This window comes from Neomonachus schauinslandi, chromosome 4, assembly GCF_002201575.2.
Source record: "Neomonachus schauinslandi chromosome 4, ASM220157v2, whole genome shotgun sequence".
NCBI lineage: Eukaryota > Metazoa > Chordata > Mammalia > Carnivora > Phocidae > Neomonachus > Neomonachus schauinslandi.
Genome location: NC_058406.1, coordinates 7,365,364 through 7,383,192, shown reverse-complemented (window position 1 = coordinate 7,383,192; position 17,829 = coordinate 7,365,364). Strand labels below are relative to the sequence as shown.

General features: G+C 50.2%; 1 protein-coding gene across 1 annotated transcript; it reads right to left on the bottom strand.

Annotated features, from left to right (window-relative positions):
* Positions 1-2,270: 2,270 nt before the first annotated feature.
* On the bottom strand, positions 2,271-11,946 carry CENPS (centromere protein S). The gene is made up of 5 exons (XM_021684032.1): positions 11,802-11,946; positions 9,176-9,299; positions 8,458-8,491; positions 4,226-4,292; positions 2,271-2,530 (listed from the first exon to the last, which is right to left on the bottom strand). The coding sequence occupies exons 1-5, from the start codon at positions 11,856-11,858 to the stop codon at positions 2,387-2,389; spliced, it is 426 nt and encodes a 141-aa protein (XP_021539707.1). The 5' UTR covers positions 11,859-11,946; the 3' UTR covers positions 2,271-2,386.
* Positions 11,947-17,829: the final 5,883 nt, after the last annotated feature.

Below are 17,829 nucleotides of genomic sequence, written 5' to 3'. Positions count from 1 at the left end.
TTCCACAATTCAGTAAAGGAAGAAGCATGTCCTGATGTAACCTTTCTGGGACATCCAGGTTTTAAAGTATTGTCTGTGTGCGAGCCAGTGCGCATTCCAGCTGCTGGTGTGTGCAGAAAGGGATGCTTTCAAAGTTTTCTGACTCCGGTTAATTTCAGTAGTAACACATCACCACAAGCCCTTTATTTCAAGTGCTTCGAGGAACCAGTGCAACAAGACGACGACAAACATCATAAATATAAGTTGCCCCATCTATGTGACCAGGACACACTCCTCCTTTATTTGGTTCATCATCTGGTAAATGGTTAATAGGTTCACGTTTAGAGGAGCTTCCAGGACTCTGAGGAAGCCAGCCCACAAAAACAGGGCCCTCCAGAAGCCCTTTCTGCCATCTGTCCCCAAAGACGGAATCGCACAGGATGATCGGCATCACTGTGGATATTCCAGAGGGAGCGAAACCCCACGTGGAGTGTACAGTGGGGAAGAGGCAGCTCCAGAGAACCCAGGAAATGGAGTCCGCTCTTCCTCGCAAAGCCTGACCGCTCCTGTGTTACAAGCCCTGAAAAACGTGTTGTAAGCCTGCTCATCTGAAGTATAAACAGGGCGCCTGGGCGGCTCAGTCGGTGAAGCGTCTGCCTTTGGCTCAGGTCATGATCTCAGGGTCCTGGGATCGAGCCCTGCATCGGGGCTCCTTGCTCAGTGGGGAGTCTGCTTCTCCCCCTCCTCCCAACACATGCTCGCTCTCTATCTCTGTCTCTCTCAAATAAATGAAATCATATCATACATAAATATGCAAATATTCCAAACGATTACATGAACATCAAGTTGAGTTTCCAATTTGGCTAGAAAACTTCACATCAAAATAGCCAGGCCATGGCCAGGGGGCCCTCTCCAGCCCTGAACCAGACACAGACGCCCGTGGCACACATGGAGTTCAACCACTTCCAATCCCCCATATACCCAGTTTGGAGAGCTATAGAAATCCATAAAGACAAGACCCGTAACAACAGTCCTCCCTATTTCCTCTTCCAGTCACATAAGCCCTATTTCGCTGATGAGAACACAAAGCTACAGAAAGTCACACCGCCACTAGAGTCCCAAGACCAGGAAGCAAATCCGCGTCGGCGGACCTCTGGCAAGTCTGTGGCCTCCAGCGTCCAACCTCACCTAATGCAGATTTACAGCTTACCCGAAAAGGAAGCTACTCAGTACAGATCTCGGCGGGAGTGGGACTGTCAGGACGAAGCTTTAGGATTCCCTTCTCTTAGCTGACGTGATGCGTGGATGTCACAGTCCTTTTCTGAGGTGAAAGGAGGAGTCATTTACAGACCCTGAGACTGAGGCTTGATTTCAGTGCTTTCCTGTGCCCACAGCTTAGCCAAACTGTTGTGGGGTGTCTTTTGCTGATCGGTATCCATTCTTTCCAGAACACCTGTCCTGTGCTCTCTCATCCCCTCTTTAGGGGGTGAGCACCCCAGGGTGAATACTGTCTTGACTGGTCAGCAGACCCGGGCAGCGTGCCAACCTCTTCAAACCTCGGTCTGCACACCAGGACAACGGGTAGAATCACATCCGCCCCATAAGGCTGTGAGGATGCACTGAGGTCCTATATGGAGCCCCGGGGCAGCCTGGCACAAAGAGAGGGCTCCCAAATGCAGTCCCGTTCCTTATCCCTCCTGGCCCAGCAGGGAAAGGCATGCTCAGTTTGAGCATGCAGAGAAGACAGCAGGACTGGAAGCTCCGGCCCTCACAGACCGAACCAGAGCACCACAAAGGGAAGCGTTTTGGGAAGAGAGCAGGTTTCCTCTCAAGCAAAACCTCCATCCCGCAGAACCAGAGTTAAATTACAAAATAGCTGGAGAAAAGTTATATAAACTGTGTTTCTGGAGAAAATCACCTTTAAAAAGTAAAATGGACACTTTCCAAACGCGCACCTGTGAGCATCACATTTACCTTGTGGTCACACGCGACACAGGCTTAAAAACCACACCGGTGATCGACAGAACTAAATAAACAGCTCTACTCGTCTCTCCGGGACTGTCAGCCGGAAGACTCATGTAGAAGAAGAAAGAGATAACTAAGATGTTTGTTCGAAAAAGTCAGTCACATCCCATTGCTGACACAACCTTATGAATGGCAATAGACACCATTTCCAGTCTCGGCCCCTCGGACTCCTGTTAGCGTGGAGGAGACTCGGTGTGTTTTCCTTGGGCGTCTCAGGCTCCAACACTAGCTTTTGCAGCCAATGACCACAGAACACAGCCCAGCAAGCCTCTTAGCCTTTTTATTTTAATCTCGACTGATCCCTTCGAAAATCCCTTTGTGGCAGCTCCTGCCCCCCGCCGCCCCCCTGCTGAAGGGACAGAGTTAGCCAGTGGCGACAGAGTCAAGAACCGTCCTTTTCGGCAGCTGCAGCCTCTGCCGGCACCACTGATTTTGTGTTGTCATCCTCTAGCTTCTTCTTCTTCTTTGCTTTTTGTTCTGTGTTAAACTGAGCGAGCTCTTCGGTTTTCTCTGTGATGTATTTTAGCTACCAAAAAAAAAAAAAAATTAAAGAATTACAATTTTATCTGGTTGTGAAGCCACTCTATAAACCTGGGGGAGCAGAGGAGAATCTACCCCTCCTAACCACTCCCGCACTAAGAATTTGTGTGGAAAAGCCTGGGTTACATTCCTCAGAGTGAAACAGAACTTCCAATTTTTCCTGGAAAAAGCAATCAACTCCAGAAATCAACCGAATGCTGCCCACACTCCTACCCAACAGGCAGGAGCTCCTTGAGTAGTCAAGAGTTAAAATGTGGAGCGTGCAGAAGGCACGCCAGGCCAAAAGATACTCTACCAAGCAGCAGTACAATCAACACCCCCCTAAATGTATCCAACTGACGTCACGGAGCAGCTACTATGCACCAGGTCCCAGGAATACAGGGTAAATAATGCAGGTCCCTGCCGTCGGGCAGCATTGTATCGAACGCATAAATTCAGCCGCAACTCTGTCATGAAAAAAAATTGAGAGCCCCAAATAAAAACAGTATTTGGAAGTAAACAAATGTGCAATAAACAGAGAACTTCCCAGCTAACATTCTAAGATGACTGGCACTGCCCGTTCCTTTGCCAAAGGAAGAAAGGGCTCACCGAAGCCGGCCAGCTGCCAGCCATGACCTGCACAGAACGGATGGAGAGAGGGAAGTGTCTTCCCACGGATGCACAGCACCGCCAGCCACCTTAGCTGTTTTCCTTAGGAATCACATCCTTAGCCTTGACTTCAACTTTGGAGAGAGGATATCAGAAGAGCGGGGCGGGGCGGGGGGGGGGGAGCCCAGCGGAAGCGGCGCCAGATTCCGGGCTCGATGGTTTGGGTTCAGCGATCCATCCAAGAGCTCCATGTTCAGCTCTGCGAGGTTCCTGAACTCCAGGGGCCTCCCCTGTAAAATCGGGCTAATAAATGGGGTTATGAAAAACCCTCAGAGGGTGGCTGTGAGGTTTTAAATAACATATGTAAAATAATAACTATAAAAGCCCCCTGTAAACTGTCAACTGCTATACAAATTCATTTAGCAACTACTTATTGAGCACCTGCTGTATGCCAGGCCCTATTCTAGGCACAGCAGATGGAACAGAGAAGAGACAAAGGTCCACCCTGGTGGAGCTCACATGACGGGGAACGAAAAGTGTTCTCACTGCTAGGATTAGACAAGGTCAGAAAACCTCAGACGCCCTGGGTCTGCCCTTGGTCCCAGCCACTAGCCAGGGATGATCACAGCATCACCTGTAAAATGAGGGCTGGTCAAGATGACGTCTAGATTTCTTTGGAAAGATAGAAAACATGCTTGCTTCTCTGCCCATCCCACCCATGCAGACACTCCCTCCATCCCTGGTCCACCAGAGCAGAGCTGTGCACACCGAAACACAAGTCTCCCCACACGCTAGCCCGTGGCCTGTCTCTGACAGCACGCTGTAAATGGAACACAGGACCGAAGTTTTGAGATGTTACGGAAAAGGCAAATTATGAAATCCAGAGAGTGCTGATTAGAAAATTTCAAATTGGCTTAGCGAGATCCATCATGATGAAAGAGAGACTATAAATTGTGGGCAGGTCTGAATGGTTCAACCGTCTCTCGTTTTTAATGCAAGGTGCCCTGGGGAATCGCTTCATGGCTGCAAGTGATTAATTGGGAATAATGTATTCTGATGGGAAAGGGAGTGAGGAAAGAAATTCATCTCTCACCAGTGAATTACTCCTCCTGGCTAAGAGCTTCACATCTTCGGTGTTAATTGTGCTTCTTTTCGCGTGTCTGTAGAAAGGGAAGGAACAATTCACCAAAATGTTTAGTATCACTTCAAGTTTTGATGAAACCCAAAAGTTCATGGTCAGACTCCAAACTAGCAAGGCTCTCTAAGTAGCCCATCTTTTTAGATTAAATTCATTAAGCAGCAATGACATAAAAATGAATGAAGTGACTTCACCAAGATACTAATTAAATAAAGAGACCAAGGAAAGCAGCAGCCCATCTGTCCACCTCCGCCCGAGGCCACGGGTGCCTGAGCGGGGACTTGCTTGGGCACAGTGGTCACGGCAAACACCACAGAAAGCGCACGCAGCATGTGTGCACACACCTTTAGTGAAAAGAGAAAACAGCACAATATCAAACAGCACGAAGATCGCCTCTGCTTAAACAGATGTGAAGTAGAAAAACAAAGATCCCAAGATCCCAAGGGCTACATTACAGGAAGCAGCTCAGGCAGATGTCCCCCTACGCCCCACTTCCCAACAAGGAGGTAATGTACTCCCTCAGCACAGCCGAGCTAGAACAAAGAACATCTTTTAAACTGGAGTCTGTGTCTTGCTCACAACTTGGGACTCAAATTCTCATTCCAATCCTCTTATCTTTGCTTTAAAAGGTAATTTCAGATAATAAGCTATAGTCAGTAATTTATTGCTCTAATTACACCATTTCTTGCCATTTCTCACCTCCTCCAAAAATAAGTAGAAACCTTACGCACAGGCATAAGTAGGCATCTTTGTATCCTTAATAACAAGTAGAGTGGCCAACACACAGTCCTCACCGGATATCTGTTCCATTAACAAGAAAATCACACAGAAATTACACTCCATAATTTGGCCAAATTAAACCTTCACCTCCCACTAAATGTGCAGATGGCGTGTGTCATCTCCTCACGAATGACAGCATCTGCCTGCGCTGACAGTATCCATTTCAGGAGGCGACTTCTAATCGGCCATCCGCAAGGACCGGGAGAGAAAGGGGACAGTCAAAAGGGGACATTGGTGCAGTCACAAGGTAGGCAGCCCGGCCACAGGTGTACCGGGGGGGAGGCAGTTTGGCACCACGCACACAGCGTGGCCCTCAGCCACACGATCGGGCCACTCGGCCGGTTTTCACATTCTTCGCAAAGTGCCACAAAAGAACAAGCAGAAGGAAGCAGCATAGTGAGCTGTTTACAGAGTAAGGTTAGTCGATCTGTTCACGAGGAAGTGTTCCGGAAACAGCAAAGCCAAGCCTCGCCACTGCTCAGCTTGGTATGTGCTACCTCTGCACCACGTTTTAATGCCCCTTCCCTAAACGGAGGGGCGGGCATATCTGACGCCGGCCGCCGCACATCAGAGACTCTCCTGAATCAAACCTTTTTTTTTTGCATTAGATTATTTATTTATTTATTTATTTGACATAGAGACAGCGAGAGAGGGAACACAAGCAGGGGGAGTGGGAGAGGGAGAAGCAGGCTTCCCGCCGAGCAGGGAGCCCGATGCAGGGCTCAATCCCAGGACCCTGGGACCATGAACTGAGCCAAAGGCAGTCGCCCCAACTTCTGACTCCAGAAAATTACCCAAGGGAAAATTACAAAGCAGTTTTCATTTAACACGTTTAGCAACACAGGTTTTAAAGACGATTCCCAAAATGTTCCTAGAACCCATTCACTGTCTATTATCTATCTTCTTCAAAATGTGACATCTTTAACATGTTAACGGTATCAGGTGACTAGAGATTTCAAAGCTAAGTAAAGGAAATTTGCAACTTAAATTGGGAGATGATTTTCCAAAGTTTACAGGTGAATTATTTCAAATTTAAACCCATTTTCTCATAGAAACAATGTTACAAATACCGGTTAGGTTCCCAGCCAGCTGACAAAGACCATTTAATATACAGCTGGCCTGAAACAGTCCTTCAGACTCCTTGTAGGACTCACAGTTCTAGAAGACGGTGGCCTCGGGGAAAACACAAAGCCACAGGATAAACAAAGCTGACCTTCTGGGAATATCAATTTTATTCCGTGATAAGCTTTTTTTTTTTTTAAGATTTTATTTATTTATTTGAGAGAGAAAGAGAGAGCGAGCATGAGCAGGGAGGAGGGGCAGAGGGAGAGGGAGAAGCAGACTCCCTCTGCTGAGAAGGGAGCACGATGTGGCGTTCCATCCCAGGACCCCAGGATCAGGACCTGAGCCGAAGGCAGATGCTTAACTGACTGAGCCACCCAGGAGCCCCCTCACCCCCACCCCGAGATAAACTTTAAAACAGGATTTTTTTTTTTATATGACAGCAAACTGAAGTATTTTGAAGATCAGTGTGAAATTAGACAAAGGATGAGTCTCCAAAGAAAATCCGTACTTGCGCTGGCTCAGGGTTCACGGCGGGGTGGGGGTGGGGCGTGAAGAGCACTGGAGGACACCCCTGGACACGAGAAAGGGGAGACATTGCTTCATCAGTAAGCCTCTGCCTCTCTCACTTAGACAACAGCAGTGAGACAGCCTTTACACAGACCCTTCCCCGGGCACTTACACTCTAAGTGACACACGACTCTCCCCCCACCCACCAAGTACCCAGCAAAAGAAAATCAACCTCAGGGCGCCTCGGTGACTCAGTCATTAAGCATCTGCCTTCGGCTCAGGTCATGATCCCAAGGTCCTGGGATCGAGCCCCGCATCGGGCTCCCTGCTCGGCGGGAAGCCTGCTTCTCCCTCTCCCACTCCCCCTGCTTGTGTTCCCTCTCGCTGTGTCTCTCTCTATCAAATAAATAAAAATCTTTAAAAAAGAAAAAAGAAAAAGAAAAGAAAATCAACCTCTTAACGTAATCATAAAACAGAGTACCTGAAAGCGCAATGTATTACAATGCTAAATATCTCCAATTTCATTCTTATTCCCAGTATTTTTACAGAGGCATCTAAAAACGTTCGTTGTCTTTTCCCACAGCTAACACAGAAATGGCAGGAAAAGTCATGACTGGGGGCTTACTGCTGGCATCTAACCAGGCAGAGGCCAGAGAGGCCCAGAAACGCCCTACAATGCGCAAGACGGTCCCCACCACAACCCAGAATGAGCCGGTCCAAAACGCCAACAGTGCTGAGATGGAGAAACCTGGCTCAATGTTGATAAACTTTATGTTCAAATCAAATAATCATGTGCTTACATATTTACATTTTGTGCCGCCCTTTGTAATAAAAAGAAGTTGTATTTTCCGAAAGAAGGAAAGACGTGGCAAGAGGGGTGATAAATGTATTTCGCAAGAGACGCAGGCTTCGGGGGAGATAGTGGGTGCCATGTAAGGAGACCCCACCTGAATTAACAACGAATAAGCCACAGGAGCTATTAGTATCCCATAGTATTATCTTATCCCTTTTGGCCAAGCTGGCGATGCTAAGCAGTTTTTAGGAATTCACATACACAGGGATGTGAAAGATTTAGAGTCTGCCCTTTGAGAACCTACTGCTTTAATTCATTCAAAATACTCACCCGAGCAACAGAGAGCTAAAAGGAGCAAGGTGAAAAGCTCGGGGTGTGGGAGAGACTGGCACCGAATCAGCAGTGCGAGCAAATTGGAAAGCTTTAGCCCTTTCCGGCCTCAGTCATCAAACTGCTTCATAAAAGCAATTCGTTGCGATTGTTTTCAATTACCTGAGGTACTAATTGAAGAGATGAGCATAAATCACCTGTAAAAGCTCAAGCTTCCCCGCTGAAAGCAAGTCACCCACTTTTGAAGGAGTGTGTGTCTCTCGGGTGACAGACGCTGTGGACCTGAGGCTGAGTGCCGGTGGGCGCTGGGCCCTGGGCGCTGTCACTGCCCCGACACCCACCCGCAGTCACCGCCGGGCACCCAGTGAGGGTGCGCCCCACACCGCCCTGCGGAACACACACGCCCTGCATGTTCACAGCCCTCGAGCTGTTCTTCATACCTTTTTAACCAGGAACTGAACAACTCTGCTTCTTTGACAAGAAGTACTCAGAAGATATTAAAAAAAAAAAAAAAAAAAGCCAAATCAAGTCTGAATGGACGTGATTAAAGCAGATGTTCTATTCTTGCAGAACCATGATGAGAGAGAAGCCTCCAATAAATCCACACACACCCAAAAAAAAGACTAAAGCTCTCCTGAAATACACCACCAGATGGAGAGTATGAATAGGATGTCAACACACACAGCATCAGATACGCAAGCTCTTTACCCACCTTGCAAACATTTCAAGGTCTTTGGCAAAAGTTTCTGAAAGAGAAAAAGACATGCTTTAGCTATCCTCATGTCAATCTTATTTCAGAAGGAGGGGAAGTGCAACCTCAGTTCCCACAATACAGTGATGAATACAAGAAGCCCTTTCCATGCTGGGTGGGTGCGCTTCGGGCCACCCCATCCCTGGACAGGAGCCTTTAGCTGCTTTTGGTTTTTTTGTTTGTTTTGTGAGCCTTTAGCCTAGGCTGTGTGATTTATTTGTTATGACCTCCTTGTCATAATTGTGGTAATTGTGGCCACACTTCTTCTTCCATGAAACTAACTCTAAACGTTAAATTTTGCCCCAAGTTAGGGCTTGAGAGGACATTAATTTCCTCGGACGTCAAGCAGATACCAATGTCCAAGCTCAGCTGTCATATAAACCACGGCATGGGCGATATAAAAACGTTATAAAGCAATGAGATAAAAATGTAATGCCTAATGTTCCAGGCAGTTTAAAACAGAATAAAATAAAGAGGTTCATGAGGTACTAGAAATAGATGTTTCCATAAAACACCTGAATCTTATAGCCAAGAAAAGAAATGTTTCGTGAATAGCACCCGATGGTAATGTTCTCCGTCTGTTGGTAAGACGAGCCACAGCACCCGGCCACACATTTCTCCCAGACAAAAGCAACTTGGGGGATTTCTATCCACAGGGAGGAAGGCCCTGGCTTCGTACCACACTGCCGGAAGGTCAGCTCCGAGATCGCTGCAATGGTTTGTTTGCTGAATGGCATCCCTCTGTCCGATGCAACTTCCTCACACAGACAACCAACAGTGTAGTGGACAGCCGCTTTCAGCCTCTGCAGCAAAAAGTCAAAATACTTCATGGGTGAGGTTGCAAATAAGAGCTTTCCACACCTTCAAAAATTAAGACCAAGGAGAGGGGTCTGCTCAGTCTAATTCCTTCAGCACTTTCCATAATGGCTGAAGACTTTTCATGTATACTAATAAATTAATGAGGCCCTCTGGAGTGTGACTTGGAGAAACATTACTTCCTTGTTAATGGTTATGATTTAGGTCAAGTAAAGATAAGGAATTACAATGGCAGGTCAGCGGGGAGAAAAGTCAGACTTGCACTTGCAAGGTATCTGCATGACTTTACTCAGATATTCCACAAATGTGTACCCGTTCCTACTGAGTAAAGGCATATGCTAGGTGCTTAGGGAACAATGAAAAACCAGACAGGGGTTACTCTAGTGAAATGCAAAAGGATCCCATCCCTCCGCAGCAAGTCTCTGCCAGCCCCAGGCCTGCATGTTACAAAGGACAAACGCTCAGGACCATGCTGGGAAAGGTCTGTGAGGACACAGAGACGTGAGGACACGTCTGACCCTCCTTTGATTTGTTGGCTTGCTAGCCCACCTCACCAGGACCCTCACTGTTCCTTAGCAACCCTTTTAGATACTGAAGAACATAGCTTTCCCATGCAGAGGAGCAAAGAAGCAAAACAAAGCCAAGCTAAAATCTCAGTCTCCTGTCAACAAACTTATTGCGCCCCTGGGTGTGCTCCTTCTCTATGCTGGAGACAGAACTGAATTGGACAGGGGGACAGCTGAACCCCAAACAGCAAGTGTTCACAGCTGAAACAGAATGAGGAGGAACTGCAGAAACACAGGTCCAGGACCCCAGGGTAGAGGCCGGGCAGATAAGCAAGGGCAACGACCTTTCTTAGTTTCAGATGTCAAACAACTAGGTAAGTTGAGGCCTATGGTAGGAGGAGACAAAGGGACCATCACCCTGCGAGGGATAAAGAGCCCCCTGGGTCATCTTTTTTAGGTACGCATGGGGGTGTCATTAGAGGAACAGGACAGGGAGCCTTCTGAACATTCCAGAAGTTTTTTATCCCTCCTCCTCTGCACGCCTCCTGGACGGGGCCAAGTGCGTGTGCCTTCTATAATGTTGCAGACAACACTGCACTTCGAGCCTCAATCCCTAGATCCAAATTCTTCAAGGGCAGGACCCTGTCAGTTTTGTTCACTACTGTCCACTCAGCGCCAAGAACAGCTGGATGAATGGGTGGCGGGATCCTCAACCTGCTCACCAATTTCTCAGCCCACCTTTGCAGCCTTACTCATTTCTTCAGTAAGTATGGACTGTCCACTGGGAGCCAGGCTCTGCACTAGGGGCTGAGAATGCAAAAAGGAAAAGAACAGCCTTGGCTCTCAGGGTTTATCTCCCACCACACCTTTGCCATCTGTGGACTCTTCAAAACCATCAATGTCAGGAAAAACAGAGGGTGCAGAACTGTTCCAGGAAAGATCAGAGACAGGATTACTAAATGCAAGTTATGCCCCTTGACTGGATCCTGGATGAAAGAAAAAAGACCAGAAGAAGAAACAGCTTTGGGAATGTGCGTATGGACTGAACGTCAGATAATAGGGTTTTACCAATATTAAACTTCCTGAGTGTGATACTTGAAATTATTATGTACGAAAATACCCTTGTTGGGAGAGGCATACGAAAGTACTAAAACTTAAAAGGAAGGTGTCAAGGTACCTGCAATTAAATCTCAAATGATGAAGAAAAAAAGAGCAAAGGAGTAAATACAGCAAAGTGTTAACAACTGGTGAATCCAGGCGAGGAGCATATGGCTGTTGAGTGCACTATTCTTGCAACTTTTCCTGAAACCTTGCGCTTCCCAAAAGAAAGGCAGGCGGTGGGTTAACAGCTTCTGAAACGGAACACTGGCAGGAGGGCACTCCCGGGCACTGAGCTCACTGCGGCTCTTCAGTCCACCCTCTCTGAGGTGGCCGCCCTGGTTCTTGCTTCTCACCTCCTCAGGGCGTTATGGTTCGCTCTCACGACTCTGCCCCGTGTGCTTGCTGCCGATGCTGCCCGCAGCCGCCCTGGGCGGAGGTTCTTACTACCCGGACTCTGCGTGCGGGGAAGCTGGGCTGGGGTAGACCGCGCGCCTCTGGGGCTGCGGAGCCGGGGCTGGGACCCACGCGGGAAGGAGCCGCCGGGTATCGGGCTCGCAGGCCGGCCCCGCGCTAAGTGCTGTGCCTGGATCCCCTTCCCGGGCGCACACCCCATTCTCACTACAGCCCTGAGAAGGGAGACCGCGGCTGCCGCAGCCAGAAAGGGGCCCCCCACCGTCCCACGCCGACCCGCGTTACCCTGGAGACCGCCTCCCAGCACCCCCCGCGGCAGCCCAGCTGGCGCAGGCGCAGGCGGCCGGAGCGCGCCCTCCGCCCCGGGGGACGCGCCCCGAGGAGCGCCCGGCGGAGGCCTCGGGGCCATTCCCTCTCCGGAAGCTCCACGCCGTCCTCCCCCAGCCCGACAGGGACCCGACTTTCCTGTACCTGTCGGTAGGAGAATCGCTGCTGCTCCTCCCCACTCCCTTCCTCCTCCTCCTCCATCACAGCAGGGCCAACGCAGGCAGGCGCGCGAGGGCAGAGGGAGGTGGCGGCCGGGAGGAACCCGTCGGATTTCGCGCCGCCGCTCCGGGCGACGGGCCGCGCGGGGGGACAAAGCGCGAAGCCCCACGCCGCCGCGCGCGCCCTCTGGCGGCCGCTCCGGGAACGGTCCTTCGCCGTCCGGGGGCGGGACCCGGCGGCCCAAGCCCCGGCCCGGCCCTGTGGCTTTAGCCCTCGGAAGGAAGGCGTGTGTGCGGGCACAGCGTTGTCGGGCGGCACCGATCACTGTGAATTCCGTGTGGCTCCAACCTCCGCAGGCCTTGCAAAATCCACCCAGTGTCCGTAACTGTGCCACCAACTAGTGTTAGGGCGTCAGACCGCAGGCAAATGCTGGATGACTGTCCCAATCAGCAGCGCAGAGTCAGTGAGTAGGTGACAGAGCCCGGGCTCGGTCACTCAGCAGCTCTGCCCAACATGGGGCTCGAACTCACGCACCCAGAGATGCATGCTCTTCCAGCTGAGCCAGCCAGGCGCTCCAGGGCCCCCAACTTTTTTTACATTTTTAAAAAGATGTTATTTATTTATATATTTTATTTTTTAAAAAAGATTTATTTATTTGACAGGGAGACAGCGAGAGAGGGAACATAAGCAGGGGGAGTGGGAGAGGCAGAAGCAGGCTTCCCGTGGAGCAGGGAGCCCGATGCGGGGCTCGATCCCAGGACCCTGGGAACATGACCTGAGCCGAAGGCAGACGCTTAAGGACTGAGCCACCCAGGCGCCCCTTTATTTATATATTTTAAAGAGAGAGAGAGTGTGTGTGCATGGGCAGAGGGAGAGGGAGAAAGCAGACTCGGAACCACCACAGAGCCTGAGATCATGACCTGCCCCGAAATCAAGAGTCCATGCTCTCCTGAGGGAGCCAGCCTGGCGCCTCAGGGCCCCCAGTTTTTTAAAAGGATTTTGACTTGGTTATATATTTTCTAAAGTCTCGCTGCAGTCATCAGGGAGAAAACACTCTCCTTGGACCTCCTCACCCTTAAGGCTTAAGGTTGTGTTCATTTTTTACTACATATGGAGGTGAGCATTGAGAGTTCCTGGGGGTATTTCGAACCCCTTCCCAGGGCACGTGAAAATCATCAGCCTTTCCTGACAAATATGAAACTAAGGAAGAAAAGAAGGGTGCTCGGTGTGTATTTATTTGTGCTCAATTGAGAGAACACACAGGCAGCCTCCCCCCTTACCACCTCTGTGGAAAAAGTCAGGGATGGGGGGGTGGGCGGGGGGAGAAATTGCCGGGGCAGAATCCCACAAGGATTTCCTGTGACTCGTCATGCAGGTCCACATCCCTGCTGAATCCTAAGTGGTGGAGGCTGAGGAGGCAGAGATGTGACATACAAAGTTATAGGGGTGATTATATGCCTAACCTGGAGATTTTGTTCTTCAAAATAATCTACAAAGGGTTCTTAGAAACACGAAGCTCTAACATATTTTAACTGCCAGTTTATAGAATGAGGACATTAAGGGAAAGAAAACTTGCAGACCGGTATGAACCGAATAACCTTATTTTTGTTTTTAAAAAAGAGCATATGCATCTATATGGAGAAGTGGGATATTTGAAAGGAATAGAAAGCTGGAAGGATACATGACAAATACAGTTAACTTCTGAGCAGTGAGCTGAGGAGAAGGCAGATAAAGACACTCAAATTTTCACTTTATATATTCCTGTATTCTGCATTTCTTAACAAGTATGTGTGTCTTTCCCATAAGCCACTCTTGATCTTCCTCTTCCATAGAAGTGCCCCAAACCCCGCAAGCGTGCCAATGGCTGAGACCCAGAGAACCTCTTTTTGGAGGAATCGGCCTCTGATCAATTTCCATTGCATCCGAGATAACATGTGCTTCTCGCCTCTTCTCCCCATTGCTCCCTGAGAGAATCCCAGTGTCCAGGCTCCTGGGATGGTCCCCAGTGCCATGCAGGGCAGGCCTCTCACGGGATGTCCCTGATCTGCAGCCTCTGCCTTAGCAGGCCCAGTTCTGCCCGTCAATAGCCGCCCTGCTCCCCATGCTGCCACTCTCCGGTCTCCAGCAGGAAAGAAGGGGACCGGGGGGTGTGGAATGGGCGGAGAGCAGGTGGGGAGCTCCAGCCCTAGGCCCAGACCTCAGGTTCGGAGCCTAGCCCCATCACAAGCTTTGTGACCCAGGGCAAGCCGCAGAACCTCTCCAAGCCCCAGTTTCTGCATTTATTAAGTGGGGACCCTAGTACCAACATAGACAGTGGTTGTGAGGCCGAGATTGCACCTAAGTGCTCAAAAAATAGTCATGGTTTTCTCCTGGGCAGTTTTTGTGCTTTGTACCTTGCATGTTACCTCATTTTAAAGCAGCTGCTTCCCAGGACGCCTGGGTGGCTCAGTCAGTTAGGTGTCCGACTCTTGATTTTGGCTCAGGTCGTGATCTCAGGATCATGAGATTGAGACCCGAGTTGGGCTCCGCGCTGTGTGTGGAGTCTGCCTGGGATTCTCTCTCCCCCTCCCCCTCATATATATATATGTATAAATTGCTTCCCAGGGCAAAAGAACGTTCTTCTAGTGGTCTGTGGAATATGCACGCATTTCAGAGTCTGATAGAGGAAGGTCCAGGGCTGAGGTGTCACATCACAGAAAATGGGTCTGTTTGGATGGAGCGGTTTTGCCCAGTAAGGAACCAGCCACGATAAGTGGCCACTAGATGTCAGCCTTGTGCCACGTCGTGCAACAGGGCCGGCCCTACGGCGGGGATCGAACCCTTCCCCAGGGCTTGCCAGCTCCTGGGCGGTCCTCGGAGCCCTCACAGGTAGGTACCAGGATCCCGTTTGATGAGTGAGGGAACAGGGTCACAGAGGTGAGAGAACTTTGCCCGAGGTTAACGTGCTAGGAGGTGGTGGAGCCCAGAGCAGCCTGGCTTCTGAGCCCGAGCCCTCGCCGTAGGAAAGGCAGGGACATCTGCGGGCTTCCTGGATCCTTTTCAGCTGCATTAAATAGGGTTCCATGAATACTTAATTCAATAACAGTCATCTTTTATTTCCTCTAAAATTGCCCCGTAAAATGCTGATTCCAAAAAATCAATCTCCTTTGGTTGTCATGTGGATTCGGTGAGCGCCTGAGGTCAGGACTTTCCATCTGCTCTCCCGCTGACGCTGACGCGTGGTCGCCCGCACAGCGCTTGGCACGTGGTAGGTGCACGGTGAGCGGGCCGTGGCCGGGTGGAGTGAGCTTGGCACGTGGTAGGTGCACGGTGAGCGGCCGTGGCCGGGTGGAGGGGTGAGCTTGGCACGTGGTGGGTGCACGGTGAGCGGCCGTGGCCGGGTGGAGTGAGCTGTGCACTCGGAGCAGGAAGGTGGCGCGGTGGTTGAGGGCACGGGTTCGGGCGCCAGGTTGCCATGGTTCCGGCCTCAATGTTTCGGGCTGTGTGACCTCGGACAAGTTCCTTCACATCCTTGTGCCTCGTTTGTAAACTGGGGATAAGGACGGTACCTGCTTCAGAGGGTGTCGTATTAAAAGAGTTCACTTAAAACAATGCCTGGTGCACAGTTATTACTATATTCCTGTATGTGCCGTTTATATGGTGTGAGTCCCTCAGGAAAACTCCCAATTAGGGCCAGAGGTCCTGACTTCTCCATTTAACAAACTGTCTTTTTCCAGGGAAGCATATGTGACAGATACTGGCTGGAAAAATCGAGCCAGTATCTCCTGATGCACGTGCCCCTCTAAAACCTCGCCACTCTGCCATCAAGAGGTACAGTCTCATCCTCCACCCGTTGAATTTGGGGTGCTTATGACTTGCTTGTAACTGGTAGGATGTGGCTAATGCTGTGTGGCATCCATGGCTAGGTCTTAAAAGGCAAGGCCGTGTCTGCTTTGTTAGCTGGAACACTCACCTGCGGAGCCGAGCCCCCGGTAAGCAGTTAGCCCAGTCGAAGGCTGCCATGCCGTGAGGCAGCCCAAGGCCACATGGTGAGGCCACATGTACCTTTCTCAGCCCTAGCTGAGGTCCCAGCCAGCAGCCAGCATCGACCGCCAGATGAATGAAGAGGACAGACATCTCCGAGTGACCCCAGCCATTGAGTGGCCCTGAGCTTTCAAGTCATTTCGCTGAGGCCCAGATACCGTGCAGCAAAGACAAGCTGTGCCCCCTGTGCCCTTCCAATTCCTAACCCACAGAATTAGGATAATAATAATGGTTATTACCTATGTTCAGGGTGGTTTGTTAAAACAGCATACAGGATTTCTAGACAGTGAACATATATATACTAACATACGTGCTAAGCATAGTTCACGTATCCGGAAGGCCTCTCTACCTCTCCTAAAAGGATGGGCTCCACATCTGCCTCAATGAATGTGTAACATTGTCAGTCCCCTGCCTAAAGTCTCCTTCCTGAGAAATCCTGTCTGCTCCCTTGCCTGATCCATCGGTCTTTATAACCAACCTCTCTGTGTCCAAAATAAAGCAGAAGTTGTGGCTAAAGTCATTAATAGGATTACTGCCCAGAGAGGCCCCTTCCTGGAATAGCCAGCAGGTTGGCCCTGCACAGTCAGGTTGAAGGGGGCAGACTTGGCTGGGGGCAGAACCCCTGTGTGGTCACCTCCATCACCTTCAGGACTGTTGAGCAGCTCAACTTCCACAGGAGCCGGGTAAGAGATGGCAGACCCTGCGTAGCAGTCACTGTGTGGCAGGTACTGATTTCCCCCAGCAGCTCTATGAGGGAGTCTCCTCGCCCCTTCCGTGCAGATGAGAAAGTACCTGGGCACAGAGGGTCAGTAACGAGCGGAGCAACAGTGAGTTCGTGGCGGGGCTGAGCTTGGGGCCCAGGCTCCTAGCCAGGAAGCTGAGCTGCCCTTACTGGAGCTAACAATTTTTACTGAGCTGTTCTTCGTCAGTCACGGGATGTAAAATTCAAAAAGCAGGAATGCCTATCTAGTAAAAATAGTCTCCCCACCAAGGAGCTAGGCAAAGGACTGTTACATTCTTTAAAACAACTTCCTTTCATTGTGCCCTCACTGTGCCAGGTACTGGGCCAAGTACTTGATACATAATCTGTTACTGTCCCAATAACCTGGGGAAGACGTTTTTAACCCCGCTTCACAGATGAAGAAATGGCAGGGCGGAGGACCTCGATGCCAGCCAGCAGAGTCTGGGTGCACGCTCCGGCCCTTCTCTCTGGTCCAGGGGCCAACGTGGCAGCAGCTGGGAGCTCGTTAGAAACGCACAGCGCGGGACCACACCTCTGTCCTGCTGAATCCAAATCTGCCCTTTTTCTCAAGACCCATCCCCGGGGCTAGGGGGGTTGTATACAGTTTGAGAAGCTCCACCGGCCTCCACTGGCCTTCTGGAAGATGCCTGTCTTAACCTACACGCCCCGCCGTGGGGCACAGAGGAGCCCCACCAGGAACCTTCTGAGGACTGGTTTGCAGAGTTAACTTCCCGCTGGGTGCTGAGACATAAATCTGGTTTCTAACTCTCAGAAATCCCACTGCTTCAGGACAGGTGCAGCCTGAAGTGGTAATAATGCCACATAGAGGTGCTTATGACGTGCCAGGCACTGGCCTATTCTTACTCCACGAATCCTCAAAATAGCCTTGAGGAGACAGGTACTGTTATCCCATCTTACAAATAAGAAAACTGAGAGCAGGGATAGTAAATAATTTGCCGAAAGTCCTACAGCTAGTAGGTGGAAGGGCCTGGATCTGAAGCTTCATAGCTTCTGGATGGTGAGCAGGGGCTTAAGTTCTATTGCACGTGATCAGTAGGATTTCAGACACTCTTCTGGACAGTCCAGCTTTATGTGCTTTTGCCACTTAGCCTCCCACCCCTCACAAGTGTTTCTCTTTGAAGGAACTCGTTCTCCATCCTAGGAGCACCTGTCTGCCTCAGAGCCAAGTGGTCAGAGATCACCTGCGAGAAGAGCTGCATCAAGGGGTTCCCTGTCGGGGCACCTGGG